At 45.1% G+C, this 18,692-nt stretch overlaps 1 protein-coding gene across 6 annotated transcripts in view; it reads right to left on the reverse strand.

The window, feature by feature from the left end:
* The window catches only part of LOC119979037 (neuron navigator 1-like), an 806,372-nt gene that overhangs the window by 110,277 nt on the left and 677,403 nt on the right, over positions 1 to 18,692 (reverse strand). For all 6 annotated transcript variants that reach the window (XM_038821010.1, XM_038821009.1, XM_038821014.1 and 3 more), the window contains 2 exons: positions 7,096 to 7,137; positions 2,334 to 2,458 (listed from right to left, as the gene is read on the reverse strand). In XM_038821010.1, coding sequence (XP_038676938.1) covers positions 2,334 to 2,458; positions 7,096 to 7,137 — 167 coding nt within the window. The remainder of the gene's footprint in view (positions 1 to 2,333; positions 2,459 to 7,095; positions 7,138 to 18,692) is intronic.

Consider the following 18,692-nt stretch of genomic DNA (forward strand, 5'->3'; position numbering starts at 1 on the left):
GGCTTAAGTTGGGAGCTGTTTCTAAGGGCCAGTGCTGACACGATGGGCCTAATGGCCTCCTTCTGCACTGCAAATTCTATGGTTCTATGAGTGTTTAGGCCCTTGAATGGTGAGGATGTAAAGGGGCAGGTGTGGTACCCTCCTGCAATTGTAAAAGAAGGTGCATGGGAAGGGGATGGGAAGTTAGGTGTGATGGAGGCATGGACAAGGGTGTCACGGAGGAAGCGGTTCCTGCTGAATGTTGACGGGAGGTGAGGGGAAGATGTGTTTCATGGTGGCATCATGCTGGAGTTGGTGGAAATGGCGGAGAATGATCCTTTGAATGCAGAGGGCGTGAAAGTGAGGACAAGCGGGACTCTGCCATGGTTCTGGGAGGGATGGAAAGGGATGAGAGCAGAGGTGCGGGAAATGGGTCAAATTGTTTGAGCGCTCTGTCAATCACAGTGGGCGGGGAACCTCAGATGAGGAAAAATGCAGACATGTCAGAGGCCCCATTTTTGAACGTGGCACCATCAGAAAAAATGTGATGGAGGTGGAGAAACTGGGAGAACGGGATGGAACCCTTACAGGGAGAAGGGTGGGAGGAGCTGTAGTAGTGGTAGCTGTGGGAGTCGGTGGCTTTGTAATGAATATTGGTGGTCAGTCTATCACTGGAAATGGAGACAGAAAGATCAAGGAAGGGAGAGAAGTGTTGGTGGTGGACCTTGTGAAGATGGGAAGGGAGGAAAATGGAATCAAAATCAATAGATTTTACCAGTTCCAGACGAGAGCATGAAGTGGCACCAATAGAGTCATCAATATAACTGAATATGAGTTGTGAGAGCGGGCCTGAATAGGACTGGAACAAGGAGGGTTCCAGATAATCCACAAAAGGATAACTGGGGCCAATGCGGGTAACCATAGCCACGCTTTATATTTACAAGAAGTGAGACAAGTTAAAGGAGAAATTATTGAGTGACAGAACAAGTTTAGCCAGGAGGAGAAGAGTGGTGGTGGGTGGGGGTTGTTCAAGCCTCTGATCAAAGAAAAAGCAGAGAGCCCTCAGATCTTCCTGGTGGGGGATGGAGACGGATTGGACATCCATAGTGAAGAGGCTGTGGTTAGGGCCAGGGAACTGAAAATTCTTGATATGACATAGGGAATCAGATGAATCCCGAGTGTAGGTGGGAAGAGACTGGACACGGGGAGATAGAATGGAGTTAAGATAGGAAGAAATGAGTTTCGTGGGGGCAGAAACAGTCTTGTACAATGTGTCTGTTTGGAGATTTTGGGAAGGAGGCAGAAGCAGGCTGTCAGAGGTGGGCATCTATGAGGTTGGAGGCTGTGGAGGGAAGATCACCAGAGGTAATGAGATCAGTGACAGTCCTGGAAACAATGGCTTGGTGTTCGGTGGTAGGGTGTGGTCCAGGGGGAGTTAGGAGGAAGAGTCTTAGTTGGCCCTCAGCCTCTGCGAGGTAGAGGTTAGTACGCTAGACAACACCGGCATCACCCTTGTCAGCAGGTTTGACCAGAAGGTCAGGGTTGAATCTAAGAGGACGGAAAACATCAAGCTCACAAGGAGACAGTTAGAGTAGGAGAGAGGGGCAGAGAAAGTGAGATGGCTGATGTCGTAGTGACAGTTTTCAATGAAAAGATCAATAGGAGGTCCAAGGCCAGAAGGCACGGTCCAGGTAGAGGGAGAAGGCGGGAGGCAGTTGAAAGAGTGCAATGACCAGAGAGAGGACTCCTGCAAGGAAGTGTGCACAGAGACTGAGGCAACGGAAGAAGAGTTCGGCATCATGTCAAGCCTGTAATTCACTGAGGTGAAGAGAGAAGGGGATGAAACGGAGTCCTTTGCTGAGTACAGAACATTCAGTATCAGAGAAGGGTGGGTCAGAGGGATGGGATTCGAAGGAATGGGGCAGAGGGATGGGAATGTGTGGAGGGTCCCCGATGGGCATTGGTGTCAGTAAGTTGTTGGAGCTTGAGTTCCTTAACACCTGAAAGATAGCGAAAAAGCTTTTGAAGCTTGCATTCCTTTACATAACTTCACTTTGTTCTCTCTCCCTACAGCTGCTGCCCAACCTGTTGAGTTTTTCCAGCATTTTCTGTTTGATTCAGATTCCTGCATCCGCAGAATTTTGCTTATTTATTTTTAACAGCTTATGTCCTTATAAGAATGGCGCATACAAAAATACAGCATGAATGTGTTAGGCATTTGTATTGAGACTACATTAATCAGAATTTCTACCATCAGATATTCAAATTCCACAATGAGTCAATATCCCTTTTTTAAATGTACCCTGAACAGAATAACATTTCTTTATTTTAATACAAATGAAAAAGTTACTGACCTAAATTGGTTAATGGAACGGTCGAGGGGGAGGAGAGTAATTGGCTGTCTGAGTCCATAGAACCCCCAATAGAACGTGCATGGAGCCATTCCTTGGTGTCTTCCTGCTGCAGACTTGTTCCGTACCTGTGAATGAAGTACGGCCAGGTACAAATAAGTCAGAACTTGACGAATGTGGGAAGCAAGAAGAATATGCAAGTTAATGCAGTAAAAAAACATAAATTAATATATCAGGTCACAATAATTATTTCTAAATGGTATTGACACGAACTATGCAATGGGCTTGAGGCAAGATCATTTTAAATGGGGCACCATAGATGGCAATAGCAGAAATAGAAGAGCGAGATCTTTACTATCACACATGGAACTCAGGCCCAAACAGTAGCCTCCTTTCGGTTGCTTGCTGAACCACATGGTATTCTACAGAGGGTTCTTAACCCTTTCAGTTCCACCGCAATTACCATTCTTTTCTTAATGAATAGAAAGAACTGCAGTTAAATCAGCGGAAGGGAACAAATTGTCTATTTATTGCTCAAATTTCAGAAACACAATGCAGAAGAAACTCTTCCAACCTGTCTAATAGCTATCAGCCAGAATCAAACGTCTGGCTTTCCCACGTTTGCTGTTTGGGTTTCCTATGAGCTACACAGATTGCAAAGTTCTTCCTCCATAATTCTCACGCAGTGGAGTACAAACTAAATTTAATATTTACTTTCCTTCATGTGCTGCACTTTGGGTAAATGTTATGCCCGAATATAGGGAGGCAAAAAGACTCTTGCCTGCAGATTACCTGCAGTACATTCCAGTATAATGACAAATTCAAAACTTGTCTGTTTGAACTGACATAATGAGACATAAAGGAAAATGTTCGGTCTGATACTGAGTCAATTTGTTGAAAGAATAGGCTCAGTCCATTACAGGGCAGGAGCACTGAGGGCATAGGATGGGGTACCAGAGTTATTATGCTGCTGGAATAGTAATCCAGAGATAAATACTGGAAATACTCAGCAGGCCAAGCAGCATCTGTGGGGAGTTAAGTTTCAGGTCCAGGACCTCTCAATGCCAGGGATTGGTGATGGGCAGTGTTATGGATTGAGCAGCATATGAGGCTGGTGAAGCAGTGGCTAGGATCTGCCATGTGAAGCTGTGTTCACTGATATTAACCACTCATTTAAGGCCATTAGACAATTTGTTGGATATTGCTGGTCCACATGCTGGGTTGGCCTCCCTGGCCACAAGCTCCCAATCTCATCGGATGGTCCTTGAAGGTCTTCAATACCCGCCCTCAATCCTGCAGAACCATGGTGCCTCCACTCTACCTCAACCATAAAGGCTTCCACCACTGCATTTTTGAATCTGGAACCTTCTCACTACCCTCGTGCTACATTTTTCTTATTTGCAAATGCATCAATGGTATTTAGCAGCAGACTCTGTAATTTAGGGTAACTTCCCTTTCAGCGGGACAGGCTGCCTTTAAGAGAAGGCTTGTTGCACCATATGTTATTAGCACCTGGTGCTCACCATTTTGCTGAGGGTTAAGGCATTTGCAATCTGGACCCTCCTCAAACCAAAACCACAATCAGGTAAATGAGGAGGCAGTACCAAGAATCATGGTCCACATACCAAAAAGGGACACAGGCAAACCTTTAGCCTTCAGAATCCATAATTCAAGATCAAATGAATGGCATTTAGAGATGCATATGATATATACAAAAATGGCTCGTATGGATATGTTAAAAGTAAAGCTGTTTGAGATTGGGGAAGGAAAGCTAAGGAACACAAGCACAATAGATTGGAAAGATGTTGAAGAATGTGGGTGTATAATTCTGTCAATTGGAAAAGGCAGTTTATGGCACTGAGAATAAAGGAATAATGAAGGAATGCTTTTATTCAAGTAAAGGACAGACCACAGAATACTGTGTACAATTTTGGGCATTCTACTAAAGAAAGGATATTAAAGCTGAGACTGTCTAGTGCAACTGGGATGAGGCCAGCGATGAAAAAAGAACTTGGGTTACTCGGACCAAACAGTGCAGAGAATGTAAGAGGTGTCTCAATATAATATTTTTTGAAATTATGAATGTTTATGGTGGAGAAAAACATTTCCTCTGGCAATGGTCACAAAGAGCTCAGAAATAAAAACAATGCTGGATGCCCAGCAAAGAACAAAGAATAGTACAGCACAGGAACAGGGCCTTCGGCCCTCCAAGCCTGCGCCGATCATGATGCCTGTCTGAACTAAAACCTTCTGCACTTCCGAGGTCCATATCCCTCTATTCCCATCCTATTTATGTATTTGTCAAGTTGCCTCTTAAAGGCCGCTATCATACCTGATTCCACCACCTCCTCCAGCAGCGAGTTCCAGGCACTCACCACCCTCTGTGTTAAAACATTTGCCTCGTGCATCTCCTCTAAACTTTGCCCCTCGCACCTTAAACCTATGTCCCCATGTAATAGCCTTTTCCACCCTGGGAAAAATCTTCTGACTATCCACTCTGTCGATGCGCCTCATCATTTCGTAACCTTCTATCAGGTCGTCCCTCAACCTCCGTCGTTCCAGTGAGAACAATCTGAGTTCATCCAACCTCTCCTCATAGCTAATACCCTCTAGACCAGGCAACATTCTGGTAAACCTCTTCTGTACCCTCTCCAAAGCCTCCACATCCAGCTGAAAGGTCATCTTGACCTGAAACATTCAATTTGTTTATCTCCACAGGTGCTGCCTTTGGCACATTGCTTGCATTTTCTGCTTTTATTTCAGATTTCCAGAATCTGCAATACTTTGCAATCAAAGGAGGTCCTACATTTAAAGTTAAGACGAAAAGGAAGGAGGTCAGGAGAACATTTCTTCATGTAACATTGTTAGAACATGGAATCTTTTACATTCAAGAGTCTTTGATACAGAGAAATTGTACTTTTAAAGGGCTGGTAGACACTTGATAGAACAGGCTTAAAGCTGTTTGAACCCCTTCTGTGTTCTGAACCTTTATGGCTCTCAGCTTCTAAGTGTCCTTCAAAGATTCATGTATCCCTGTCTAAGCAGCCTTGTATCGTTCATAGAACATAGAACAGTACAGCACAGAACAGGCCCTTCGGCCCTCAATGTTGTGCCGAGCCATGATCACCCTACTCAAACCCACGTATCCACCCTATACCCGTAACCCAACAACCCCCCCCTTAACCTTACTTTTATTAGGACACTACGGGCAATTTAGCATGGCCAATCCACCTAACCCACACATCTTTGGACTGTGGGAGGAAACCGGAGCACCCGGAGGAAACCCACGCACACAGGGGGAGGACGTGCAGACTCCACACAGACAGTGACCCAGCCGGGAATCGAACCTGGAACCCTGGAGCTGTGAAGCATTTATGCTAACCACCATGCTACCCTGCTGCCCCTCAACAGTGGAGTGAAAATGATTTTCTTATTCAAGAACTTTTGGAGCAGGTGATTGTATTTTGTGTTATTAATTCCATCGTAATAACATATTAATCAGACCTCTTTCATTGAAACAGTAATTTATAGTTTTCTGGGATTAGCCTAGCACGATTGCTGTATGAACTAATCACTGAAGTCACGTTTGAAGTACATCTTGTTTACAGGTCTGCTCAAGCTGTTACTGAAAGATTTCAAAGTTACAGCTAATGTGATACATTTGTTTTGCACCCCTCCCCAAGATGAATTTCGCCTGCAATGCATTTATTGGTAGAACTCCTGGAGGAGCTGTTCCTCCTGTTCGCGGTTTTAAATGCATCGTATTCAAAACATTTTACATTGTAAAATTGTACGCGACAAAATTCAAAGTGCAAGTTATTTGAATGGTCAATTTATTCGTCCTTTCCTTCACAGGTCTTCAAGCCTGTCAGATGTATCCAGTGGTGAGTTATCAGATTGCTGAGGGATGTAGCTGAAGTTCATCCACATCTCAATGCTCCGCACAAAGTGAGACTGCTTAAATAACATGGAATTCTGAGATGATTTATTAGTAAATAACAAAAACAAAATCACGAATTAGCATCAAGCAGATATGGATTTTATGAGATGGTCATGGATAATGTGAAGTCCCAGTGTAGCACACAACATTTTTATTAATGAGTTTGCTTAATTTGTGAATTATATTTCAGTATGAAAAGCACTATTGCTTGTGATCTACATTGTGCACCTACTTATTAATTGGACCATTCGAGCAACTGAAATATGGTTTTGAAGGATGATTTTCAGAGTTAGAATCTGAGGCAACTGTATCACTTACATCATCTTTTTGAGACTATTTGTAGATTATTCTGGCCGTTGATTGACATAGTTCCATTATTTTTCCATGTTATTTCCTGATTTCAGGTTTTTCCCATCAAAGGAAATCTAGGGCTGGATTCTTTAATCCCCCAGCCGCGTGTTTCTCAGCAATGCGCCATTTGCTGGCAATGGGATTTCTACTTCCACCTCTTGTCAATGGGATTTCCAATTGAAGCCACCCCACGCCTCTGGGAAACCCACAGACGGAGATGGGCCGTCGGCGATACCAGGGAATCCCAATGGCCGAAGAACTAGAACACTAGTTTATTATTGGTCAGCAAGGTGCCTGACGCACAGGAAAAATCCATCAACAGCCAATAGTCAAAATTGCTAACAACAGGTTTCAAATTTGGTTCCATTAAATAGGAGCCCTTATGGTGTACAACTAAAACTGAAAGGCACTTTGGTCTGGAATTTAGACTTTGATACAACAAATTGAAACAAACTGCACCAAAAGGTAGTTTACCTTAGTCCTTTTTTCGGCAGAGTATTTCTGTGACGTTGTGCACTACAAAAACAAACAGGGAACACTGATACAACATCATACACAAGAACAGACAAAACATCTACAACACAGGTATAAAATTACGAACAAATAATTCACAGGGGGAAAAAAAATTGATATAATTTGATGGAGTGTGATTCAAATGAAAGTGGAGGCATGGTTTACATTTTACACGGTTACACCGGTGTTTCTTCAACTTTTGATTTTATTGTTAATTTATTTTGGCTTCCTCAGTCAAGCATCATAGTATCCCTGCAGTGCAGGACTGCACCAGTCCTCCAAAAGAGCACCCTCCCTATGCCCACTCCCCTGCCCTATCCCCATAACTTCACCCTGCATATCTTTGGACACTAAGGGACAACTTAGCATGGCAAATCCACCTGACCTGCACATCTGTGGATTGTGGGAGGAAACCGGAGCACCCGGAGGAAATCCATGCAGACACAAATAGAATGTGCAAACTCCACACAATCAACCAAGGCTGGAATTGAACCCGGGTTCCTGGCATTGTGAAGCAATAGTGCTAACCATTGTGCCACAGTGCGGCCCCTCATTCAGAAAATTTTGGATTATTTTTCAGTTAATGCTATCCTCAGTTTGTGGGAGTTTTCTTTTAAGTGCAATTATAAAGCCATATTATATAAACTGTCTGGACTTTTACTGTTATCTACTTTGAATTCATTCTCAATCAGAAGATTCAGGCAGCAATCCTGATGGTTAATCTAATGATTGAGACAGCTGTTTGAACATACATTAGACCTGCCTCAGTGCAACATTACGTCTATTGTTCTTGTCTGTTCCTGCTGGGTGCTTCCCTCATCAAGACAGACTTTGAGTTATGAGGGTCTACAAACCCAATCTATAACAATCTACAGCATGTATATTAGAACATCAACAACTTATGCCTCACATTACACATTTCCTCAATTATTTATATATTATAAATTTACCCTATCTTGTACAAAAGCTCCATTAATTGTTTGGATGATTTTGTACTTAATTCTATCCTCAGGAGTTTGCAGAGTGTTTTTAAAATTGCAAATATAAGGCAATGGTAGAACAAGGGACGGGATTCTCTGATCCTGAGGCTAAGTGTTGACGCCATCGTAAACGCCGTCGCGTTTCCTGATGGCGTCAACATGGCCTGAGGATCAGGAATTCTGGCCCCTACAGGGGGCCAGCTGCTGATCCCGGTGTCAACTAGGCGGCGTGGGGTCTGCGCATGCGCAGTGTCACCGACGCCAATGCGTGGTGTCTCCCTTCTCCACGCCGTGGCCCGATGCAACATGGCGTAGGGCTACAGGGGCTGGCGTGGTAGAAAGGAGGCCCCCGGCCCGCCAATTGGTGGGCCTTGATCGCGAGCCAGGCCACAGCGGAGGCCCCCCCCGTAGAGCGGCCCCCGACCGGTGCTGCGCCAACCACGCCGGCGCCAATAGCACTGATTCTCCACTCTGTGGCGCGATTCGTGCCGGTCGCGCCGATTCTCCGGCCCGATCCCGGGCTGAGAGAATCTCGCCCAAGGTGTCTGGAATTTTACTATTATCTATTTTGAATTCATCCTGTTATTTCTTTATGAATATTATTTCACAGTGTAAAGCAACATCTAACAAATCTGAGTGTACACATGTTTGGTATCAAACAGCAGGCAAAACATTCTGAATTTATTCACCTGAGATGACAGCTTCTGGTGAAGCAAAGGTTAATAGAAAAACTGTTTTGGATGGCTATTATGAAGAGGAAGTGGAAACCCCCATCACTTACTGGATGCCAGTAGCAATCAAAGATAATGCTCTGCCATCTAGCTTTATCAAACCTCAAGAATCCCATTGGCATTTCCTGCTCCATGCACTCGACTCAGCCTATTTTAATTAACCACACACTGAATAGCGACTATCTCATGGTCAAAAAGATGGATTCGGACTCCACTGCTGAAAAGAAGCCAATTACTTTTTCTCAAATGCAACGCAATCACTTTCAAAGCAGTAACAACAACTTGATTTGCATCAAGCGTTCTTTGGGAACAGTCACATTGTGGTAACGTACACTGGACTAGAAATGTGGAGGGCTAAGAGAATGCTCTGGAGACTCAAGTTCAAATGGCAGTCAGAGTAATTTAAATCCTATGATATAAATCTTCAATAAAAAGCTAATTTCAGTAATGGATTGTTGTAAACACCCATCTGCTTCATTAGTATACTTAAAGGAAGGACTTGTCCCAACAGGCCATTATGTTGTATCAAACTGCTACAATGAAGTCAAATAGGAATAAAACCATCTGACAAGCATAAAACCCTTTCCAATCAATCCTGCAAAGTCTTCCTTACTAACATCTGGAGACTTGTGTGCCATAATTGGGAGGTATAACTAATCAAGCAGTACCCTGACATCATCATACAGAATAATACCTTACAGCCAATATTTTAGACTTCAGCATTACCATTCCTTGTATGTCCTGTCCTCAGCCAAGCTACATCAGTAGCATTTACCAAAATATGTGGAAAATCACCTGGGTATTTACTGTTCTGTAAAAGCATCAAAATCTTGACCCAGCCAATGCTGTCCCTTAAATCTAACTCTCAATCGAAGTCTTGGAAGGCATCATCGACAGTGCAATCAAGCAGCACTTACTCGCCAATAACCAACTCATTGTTGCTCAGTTTGGGTGGTGTCAGGACCACTCAGCTTCAGACCTCATTACAGAGTCTAAACAGGGACCCCAAATCTGGGGCGGCATTCTCCCCTACCCGGCGTGACGGAGGGTGCCGGCGTAGGGGAGTAGCGCCAACCACTCAGGGGTCGGGCCTCCCCAAAGGTGGGGAATTCTCCCCACATTTTGCAGGAATTCTCCCCACCTTTGGGGGCCAGCCCCGCGCGCCGGAGCGGTTTGCACCAGAAGACCGGCGCAAAAAACCGGCGGCCCCAGCAGCGGGGCTGACCGAAAGGCTTTCGCCGGTCCGCGCATGCGCCGGCAGTGACGTCAGCGGCAGCTGGCCACTGACGTCACTGCCGACGCATGCGCGATGTGGGGTCCTCTTCCGCTTCCGCCATGGAGGAAGTCCCAGCGGCGGGACTTCGGCCCAATCGGGCCGGAGAATCACCGCAGGGGCCTCTCCGATCGGAGTGGCGAGATTCCGCCGCCGCCACTTCCCGGGTGGCGGAGAATCTCTGCCACGGCGGGGCAGGATTTTAGGTGGCCCCAGGCGATTCTCCGACCCTGCTGGGGGTCGGAGAATTTCGCCCCTGAATTCCAGAGTTGAGGTCTGAGTGACTGCCCTTGATAATATGGCATGATTTGGTTTGCCCTTGATAATATGGCATGATTTGGTTGGGTGTGGTTTCAAGCACCCCTGGCAAAACTGAAGTTAATGGGGATAAGGGGAAAGGCTGGAGTCATACATAGTACAAAGGAAGGTGGAAGGCTGTGTTTATTGGAGGCCTATCATGGCTGCCTTAGGATATCACTGCAGGAGTTCCGCAGGACAGTGCCACAGACCCAGCCAATTTCAGCTGCTTCAACAATGACTTTCCTTCCAGGATGTGGAGCCATTTGCTGATGATTTCATCCACTTTTATTCAGATAATAAAACAGTCTGTGCCTGCATGCAGCAAGACTAGATTGCAGTCTGGTTTGAGGTGCCAAAGAGAATTAATGCTCGCACCACACAGGTGCCAGGCAATGACACAAGAGTGTGGTGAATGTATTGCTACTACAATTCACCACTGTATTGTATCGTATTATGTTGATGCCCTTGTGGGCTCCACCCCCTCGGGGGAGGTATATAAATCTGCAGCCTGTAGGTGGCACTCAGTACAGAGCAGTCGCAGGCAGGCACAGATCTAGCTTATTAAAACCACTGTTCACTTCTACTAATCGGTTCGTGTGAATTGATGGTCGCATCAGAGTGTATCTAACCACCTCCCATTAAAGACATTACCATTGCTGACTCACTGAGCGTCAATATTCTAGTGGCTTTCTTATGTTATATACAGTGTGTAATCAATAAAGTATGGAACCAAGCTCATAGTTTAAAAATAGCTAGGCTAGCAAATAATTAGTTGTGATAAGTCAATAAGAATATTTCCTTTTCAAAGGAGGGAACTGTAAGAAAAGGTACTTATTGGAATATTACAGAATTATTTTAGAATGACAGTTATAGTATAAAGTAGCACCTGGCAGTCGGGTGTCTCTCTTCTCTCTCTGGAAAAACACAAACTATTCTTAGGTGAGGTAAAACAAAGATAGTAACTGAGGAGACTAGTATTCACAGGGAGTTTTGTGGCACCTTATCTATGCGAGTGTCCAGGTGGAGTTAACAAATGGGGGCCAGCATGAGATCAGATACCTCAGCCAAAGTGATGGGCGGAGGGGAGGTGACACCTTTGGTACCTGTCCTGCAGTCATTGGCTAACGTGACTCGAACAAAGGTAACAGCTTGCCCCTAGAAACAATGAGTGCTTGGTGGTTAAGGGGTCAATGTCACTCAGCTGGAGAAAGACCAGGGAAGAGTTAGGAAGATCGCTGGAGAGTTTCCTAACTCTTTAGCTAGAGAGCAGAAGGCTTGCCACCACAACCTAAAGAGACCAACACTCACTCTGCGTCACCTGTCCATTCATCCTCCGGGACCAGGAAACTGCTCTCAACTGACATGGGTCACATGCCTTTCCTATTTGTTTAACTTATGCATCACAGTTAAACTGTTGCTTCTTAACAATCTACTTAAAAAACTGCTCTAAAAGTATCTTTTACTTCGACCTACATTTTTGGTAATCTGTGACTCCCAGACTTTAAACTTACAATAATCAGTATCAAGAATGGAATACCACAGTGGTTGAGATCATGGGTCATATGGATGATGATTGCATTTCTGAGGATGCCCAGAGATGCAAGTGTAAGCTAAAGAAGGGCTGTGCAATGATGATTTGACATATGGGGCACGCAGTATTTTTAAAAAAAACAAAGGAAAAAAGAGCTTAATGGTGAAACCATCACTGAAGCAAATAATGAGGTAAATCATACATGAGATTTTTAGTGAAACTGAAATTGGAAAATATCAAAACAAAATTACATTTTAAATCATAATAGTGTGGATTTATTTTGACTGAAATGTACTTGTGCAAATCTGAACGGCACTGAAGAGGTTGTTCCCCAAAAGATAAGCTTCAGCCTTGAAGTTATGTCTGATAGTGTCTGGCAGAAATCCAATTTGAACTTTTCAAAACAGTTTGCTCCAGAGTTAAACAAAAACTGCCAAAAAAAAATCAAATTAAAGACACGTTTTACTGACTGTATCTTCCAAGTAAGGTCAAGTAGTAAACATCAGAAATTTAAAATTGATTAATGGAGAAAATGGGTGAATAAAAGAGATCTGTGAAAGGATTTGTCCCCTTTTCTGCAATTTCTGCAATAAACAGAGGCTGTTTAGCACAGGACTAAATCGCTGGCTTTGAAAGCAGATCAAGGCAGGCCAGCAGCACGGTTCAATTCCCGTAACAGCCTCCCCGAACAGGTGCCGGAATGTGGCGACTATGGGCTTTTCACAGTAACTTCATTTGAAGCCTACTTGTGACAATAAACGGTTTTCATTTAATTTCATTAAAGACAGTAAAGTTGAAAGTTTTGTTCAACTGTGAAAGCTGACTTTTCAAGTTCTAAAAAAAGATGCCAAAAGAAATTGGAAGAATGATTTAAAATGGAGTTGGGTTTTTTTTATTTAAAAAGTTACATGAAGTGAAGCAATTGTGAGGTCTGAGAATGTTTCGCCCTGCCCCCTTGCAATTGTATCTCCACATCATCTCCGGCATCTCCACATCATGGCTACCATTGACACCGCAAACTGCCGGCTCAAAGTGGAGAGGATCTCCAGGAAGATCGCGCATATAGACACTGACATTCAGTTTCTACAAAGATGCAAAAAAGCAGAGTGCTCACCCCAGTCCAACGCCGGCATCTCCACACCCTTGCAATTGAGCAGCAAAGTTAACCCTTTCTGCTGCTTTTTTAATTGATCGCACATCTTTTGTATTGCTAAATGTATATATTGGATATTATTGAATTTTAAGTTTCTAAATATACAGAAATGTTCAGGCAAATTAACCAATTGGGCTTGTGGGCAGAGGCGCAACGTGTGTGTGTTTAAAAAAAAAACCAGACGGCAACAGTTTACAGGGCCACATGGTCCTGATGCCTGAGCAAGAGGTCAAGAACGCGGCAACAAGTGTCAACGGTCACGGCGGAGCCACAACATGAACAAACTTTGCTTTGCGAAGGCTTGGCCTTGAACATTCATGCCATTTGTTATCCTGTTGAGAGAAAGCGCTTGAGAATGGGTGATGAGGAATGTCCCTCCAAAATGATTTCAAGCACTTCTGCCTCCAATGTAAAAGCACCATTGAAAACCAACAATCCTGGGCATAACTGGTTCTGGAATTGGAATCGATCAAATAAATTGATATGAGTTGCTATTTCAAGCACTTGAAGGGAAATTTACCAGCAGTTTAAAGGAATCATCAAATGTTCAGTAAAAATACCAGCCAATAATAAAGCAGTCGAGGTGGTTCTTGGGTATTGAAAAATGAAGTTACTTTAGTGGATACAAATTGAAAATTAACAAAACCGATCAGGCCAGCAACACTGCTATTTGAATTCTAGGACAATTCTGAAATGGTAAAATGGCAGGCACAACATAACAGGTAATTTTAAAGTAAGGAAATGACATCTTAAATAAAGAACTACCAAGCGAAACACGTTAACACCTGAAATTAAAGGGAGCGTTTAATTTCTATTTCAAACATATTAAGAGAACATTGCCCTCTGCGGTCACGTACCAGTTCCTAAGAGGGCACTGGCGACCATTGAACTTCCATTGATTGGTCCATGGACAAAGTATCGCAGTGGTTTGCCATTGCCTTCTGCAGTATGGCTGACCAGGAAACACTCCCGCTCTTTATCGCCTGCCATCAGGCGTATTGGAAAGGTATAGGCCAGGATTCTCCAATCCCAAGGCCAAGTTCTGACGCAGGCATGAAAAGTGGCGGCAACCATTCCGGCGTCAACGTCCTCGATTATCAGGTATGCTGCCCTTCCTAGGGGGCTAGGTTGGCGCCGGATGGTCTCTGCAACTCCAGCCGGCACGGCATGGCCAGCGCAAGTTTGCACATGCGGACCACAGCAGGCATGATTCCGTGCATGCACATGGTTTCCCGTCTCCGCGCCGACCCCGCAGACAATATTGGGGAGCCCTACAGCTGAGGAACATAGGCCCCCACAGAACTAGCCCACCCGCCGATCGGTAGGCCCTGATCGCGGGCCAGGCCACCGTGGAAGCCCCCCCAGGGTCGGATCCCCCCCGCACCCCCTCCAGGACGGCCCCCGCAGACAGATCCTCCAGGTACCGCCATGTGGGACCATACGTGACCCACGGCGGCAGGACTCGGCCGAACATGGTGGGCACTTGGTCCGTCGAGGCCCGAAGAATCGCCAGGGAGGCCACTTTCAACGTCCCCCGACCGGTGCGACGGCGATCCCGCGGCCGCCCGAAAATCGGCGCCGGAGAATCCTGACCATACTTGTGCAATAATAATATTTTTATTGTCACAAGTAGGCTTACATTTACACTGCAATGAAGTTACAGTGAAAAGGCCCTAGTCGCCACACTCCGGTACCTGTTCAGAGAGAATAATCAACCTGTTTGACCACTTTATCGACCTTACTTGGCTGTCAAGTTCTGGAGTACTGGACAAAAGAAACTCCTCCAGGCTCCTGATGAGACTGCATCATAAATAATGAAATGCCCCACTAGGAATAGAAGATAGGGACAGGAATAACACAGCCTCAAAATGGAATTGGAAAATCCATGGATGTAGTTCAATGGAATATATCAATCTCTATCCAATCACATTTTAGATGAGTGAAGAAAGTGTGGTTACAAATTATAAATTGACAGCTTTCTCTTAGTGATATGGCTATCGTGGTCTATGAATTAATTTAAAAAGAAAATCGCACTTGATAGTTTGGTCACTATCAAAGGTGCTGAAACCACATGGGGAAGATAAGCAAAGATCTTAAGACTATTAGGAAACTGTGATTATCTGAAAAATAAGGAAATTCAGTAATTGGGAAACTTTTACAAATGGAAACACTGCAGCGGTAAAGACAGGTTGGCTGCATTGATGTAATTAACGTTTTTCATATGTCGATATGCCTAGCAACACTGTAAACAGATGTAAACTTAATGCAGGTTGATAACAAAATAGAATGTCAGGGGTTTGAGGCAAAGGTGTTAGAGACTCAAAGGAGAAGATAAGGTGTGAATTTTGCAATTATATTCTAAAAGGTAATTGAGAGTGACTTCTGAGGTTAGTTCAGATAAGGGAAGATGAAAAGGGAAGCAATTTCACACTCTGTAATTTAGTTGTTTTGAGAGTTCAGCCCACAGCATGAAAAGCTGTGTGAACTCCCAACAAGCTATGTCTACAGAAGAGCCTGTTTGGAAAACCAAATGTGTCACCTTAAATCAGAAGCAACCCAAAGATACACGTGCCCAGTGTGGTAACCATGACTAGACTTTGTTAATAGTGTTTAAAACCCTACTGGATATTGTTCAGGGAGGTTTAGCTTTGGGATTAGGAAAGTAGGGGGATTTGAAACTGGATAAATTTAATGATACTGGGCTGGGTTCCCTGCCTCATGCCACTGATAGCTAAGTTCCCGTTGGAACGGAGAATCCACTGACAGGGAGAAAATGGGATTGGTGCCGGACGCCGATCGGTTTCCGATGCTCTGGCCCCCACTCTAATCGGGATCAACGATCAAGCCCCACGCCAGCGGGAGGAAGCAAATGGGTTTGCATCCACTTGGTAGACTTGGTACCATATTCTTTGGGCTCTCGAGATTCTCCGGTCCTCTGGGACAAGAAGCACTACTGGTCCTAATCAGCATGGACCTGATGCCGTGGACCTCGCGGTGGACCAAGAGAGTAACTCGTCAAGGACGGTGCCCCCAAAGTCAAACAGAGGCCCACCCATCCCATCCACAATGCAAGATCTGCCCATCCCAACCACAGGATGACCCACAGAAGAGAGACCCCTGTCCAGAAGCTAGAGAGCTGTCTCTTTATTTGTGGAGTCTCTGTGGGGGTTCCCTTTATTTAGGGGTCCATGGGGGTCTCTTCAATAATGCGGTTTCTGGTGGGGGGTCTCTATTTAGGGGATCTCTGTGGGAGGTCTGTTTATTTAGAGTGTTTGTGGGAGGGGTCTCTTTATTGAGGGGGTATGTGGGGGAGTCTCTTTATTTAAGGGACCTCTGTGGGGACTCTTTATTTGGGGGGGGGGGGGGGTCTGTGTGGGATCTCATCCTTTCGGGGCCTCTGTGTGGGGTCTCTTTATTTAGTGGATCTCTGTGGAGGGCTGTTTATTTAGGGGGTCTGTGGGGGGTCCTTTTTTATAGGGGGTCTCTAGTAGAGGGGCTTATGTGGTGGCGGTCGCATCACGCCTGCACTTGGGATGAGGTGGGGGGGGGGGGGGGGGGGGGTGACCCATAAAATCTCGGAGGGGCTGATTTGCGCTGCAAGGGGGTGGGGCTGAATTGCGCGGCGCGGGGAACCCCGAGCAGGATCTTGCTATTGACTGCCCACTCAAAATGGCCGTCTGATAGCAGGATTCCCTTGGGAATCCCTCGCAATCCTCACAATGCAAAAATTTACATGGCTAAAGATTGGGTATCGCTTCCTGATTTGTAGTCGAGCGCACAGGCAGATGGTTGCGATGGTTGGAGGTCAATCATCTCAGCTCCAGGACATCACTGCAAAGAGTTCCTCGGGGTAGTGTCCTAGGCGAACAAACTTCAGTTGTTTCATCAATGTCCTCCCTTCCATCATAAGATCAGAAGTGGGGATGTTCGCTGATGACTGTACAATGTTCAGCACCATTCACAACTTCTCAGATAATGAAACAGTCCATATCCAAATGCAGCAAGATCGGGACAATATCCAGGCTTGGGTGACAAGTTACATTCATGCCACACAAGTGCCAGGCAATGACCATCTCCCAGAAGGAGGATCGAACCATCGCCACTTGACATTCAACGCATGACCATTGCTGAACCCCACACAATCAGCATCCTGGGGATTGTCCAGAAACTGAACTGGACTAACCATATTAATACTGTGGCTACCAGAACAGGTCAAAAGCTAGGAATCCTATGGTGAATAACTCACCTCCTGGCCCTCCAAAGTCCACAATGCATAAGTCAGGAGTGTAATGGAATATTGTCCACTTGCTTGGATAAATGCAGTTTCAACAATACTCAAGAAACCAGACACCATCCAGGACAAAGGACTTTATTGCTCCTCCTTCCACAAACATTCAATCCCTCCACCACTGACAGGAGTGGCAGTGTGTACCATTGACAAGATACACTGCAGTAACTCACCAAGGTTCCTTAGGTAGCATCTTCCAAACCCACGATCACTATCATCTAGAAGGACAAGAGCAGCAATTCCTGGGAAACCCAACAACTGGAGATTCCCCGCCAAGTCACTCACCATCCGGACTTGGAAATATATCGTCATTCCGTCACTGTTGCTGGGTCAAACTCCTGGAACTCCAACCCCTAACAGCACTGTGGGTGTACCTATACCTCAGAGACTGCTGCGGTTCAAGAAGGCAACTCATCACCATCTTCTGAAGGGCCATGATGTGGAGATGCCGGCGTTGGATTGGGATGAGCACAGTAAGAAGTCTTACAACACCAGGTTAAAGTCCAGCAGGTTTATAAGACCATAAGACATAGGAGCAGAATTAGGCCACTTGGCCCATCGAGTCTGCGCCGCCATTCAGTCATGGCTGATATTTTCTCATCCCTATTCTCCTGCCTTCTCCCCATAACCCCTGATCCCCTTATTAATCAAGAACCTATCTATCTGTCTGAAAGACACAGTGAAGTGGCCTCCACAGCCTTCTGCAGCAAAATATTCCACAGATTCACCACCCTCTGGTTGAAGAAGTTCCTTGTCCTCTCTGTTTTAAAGGATCGTCCCTTTAGTCTGAGATGGTGTCCTCTGGTTCTAGTTTTTCCTACAAGTGGAAACATCCTCTTCACGTCCACTCAATCCAGGCCTCTCAATACCTTCTAAGTTTCAATAAGATCCCCTCTCATCCTTCTAAACTCCAATGAGTACAGACCCAGAATCCTCAAACGTTCCTCATACGGCAAGTTCTTCATTCCAGGGATCATTCTTGTGACCCTCCTCTGGATCCTTTCCAAGGCTAGCACATCATTCGTTAGATATGGGGCCCAAAACTGCTCACAATACTCCAAATGGGGTCTGACCAGAGCCTTATACAGCCTCAGAAGTACATCCCTGGTCTTGTATTCCAGCTTGACATGAATGCTAACATTGCATTTGCCTTCTTAACTGCCGACTGAACCTGCACATTAACCTTAAGAGAATCGTGAACAAGGACTCCCAAGTCCCTTTGTGCTTCTGCTTTCCGAAGCATTTCCCCATTTAGAAAATAGTCTATGCCTAAATTCCTCCCTTCAAAGTGCATAACCTCAC

The sequence above is a fragment of the Scyliorhinus canicula genome, chromosome 15 (assembly GCF_902713615.1).
Source record: "Scyliorhinus canicula chromosome 15, sScyCan1.1, whole genome shotgun sequence".
NCBI lineage: Eukaryota > Metazoa > Chordata > Chondrichthyes > Carcharhiniformes > Scyliorhinidae > Scyliorhinus > Scyliorhinus canicula.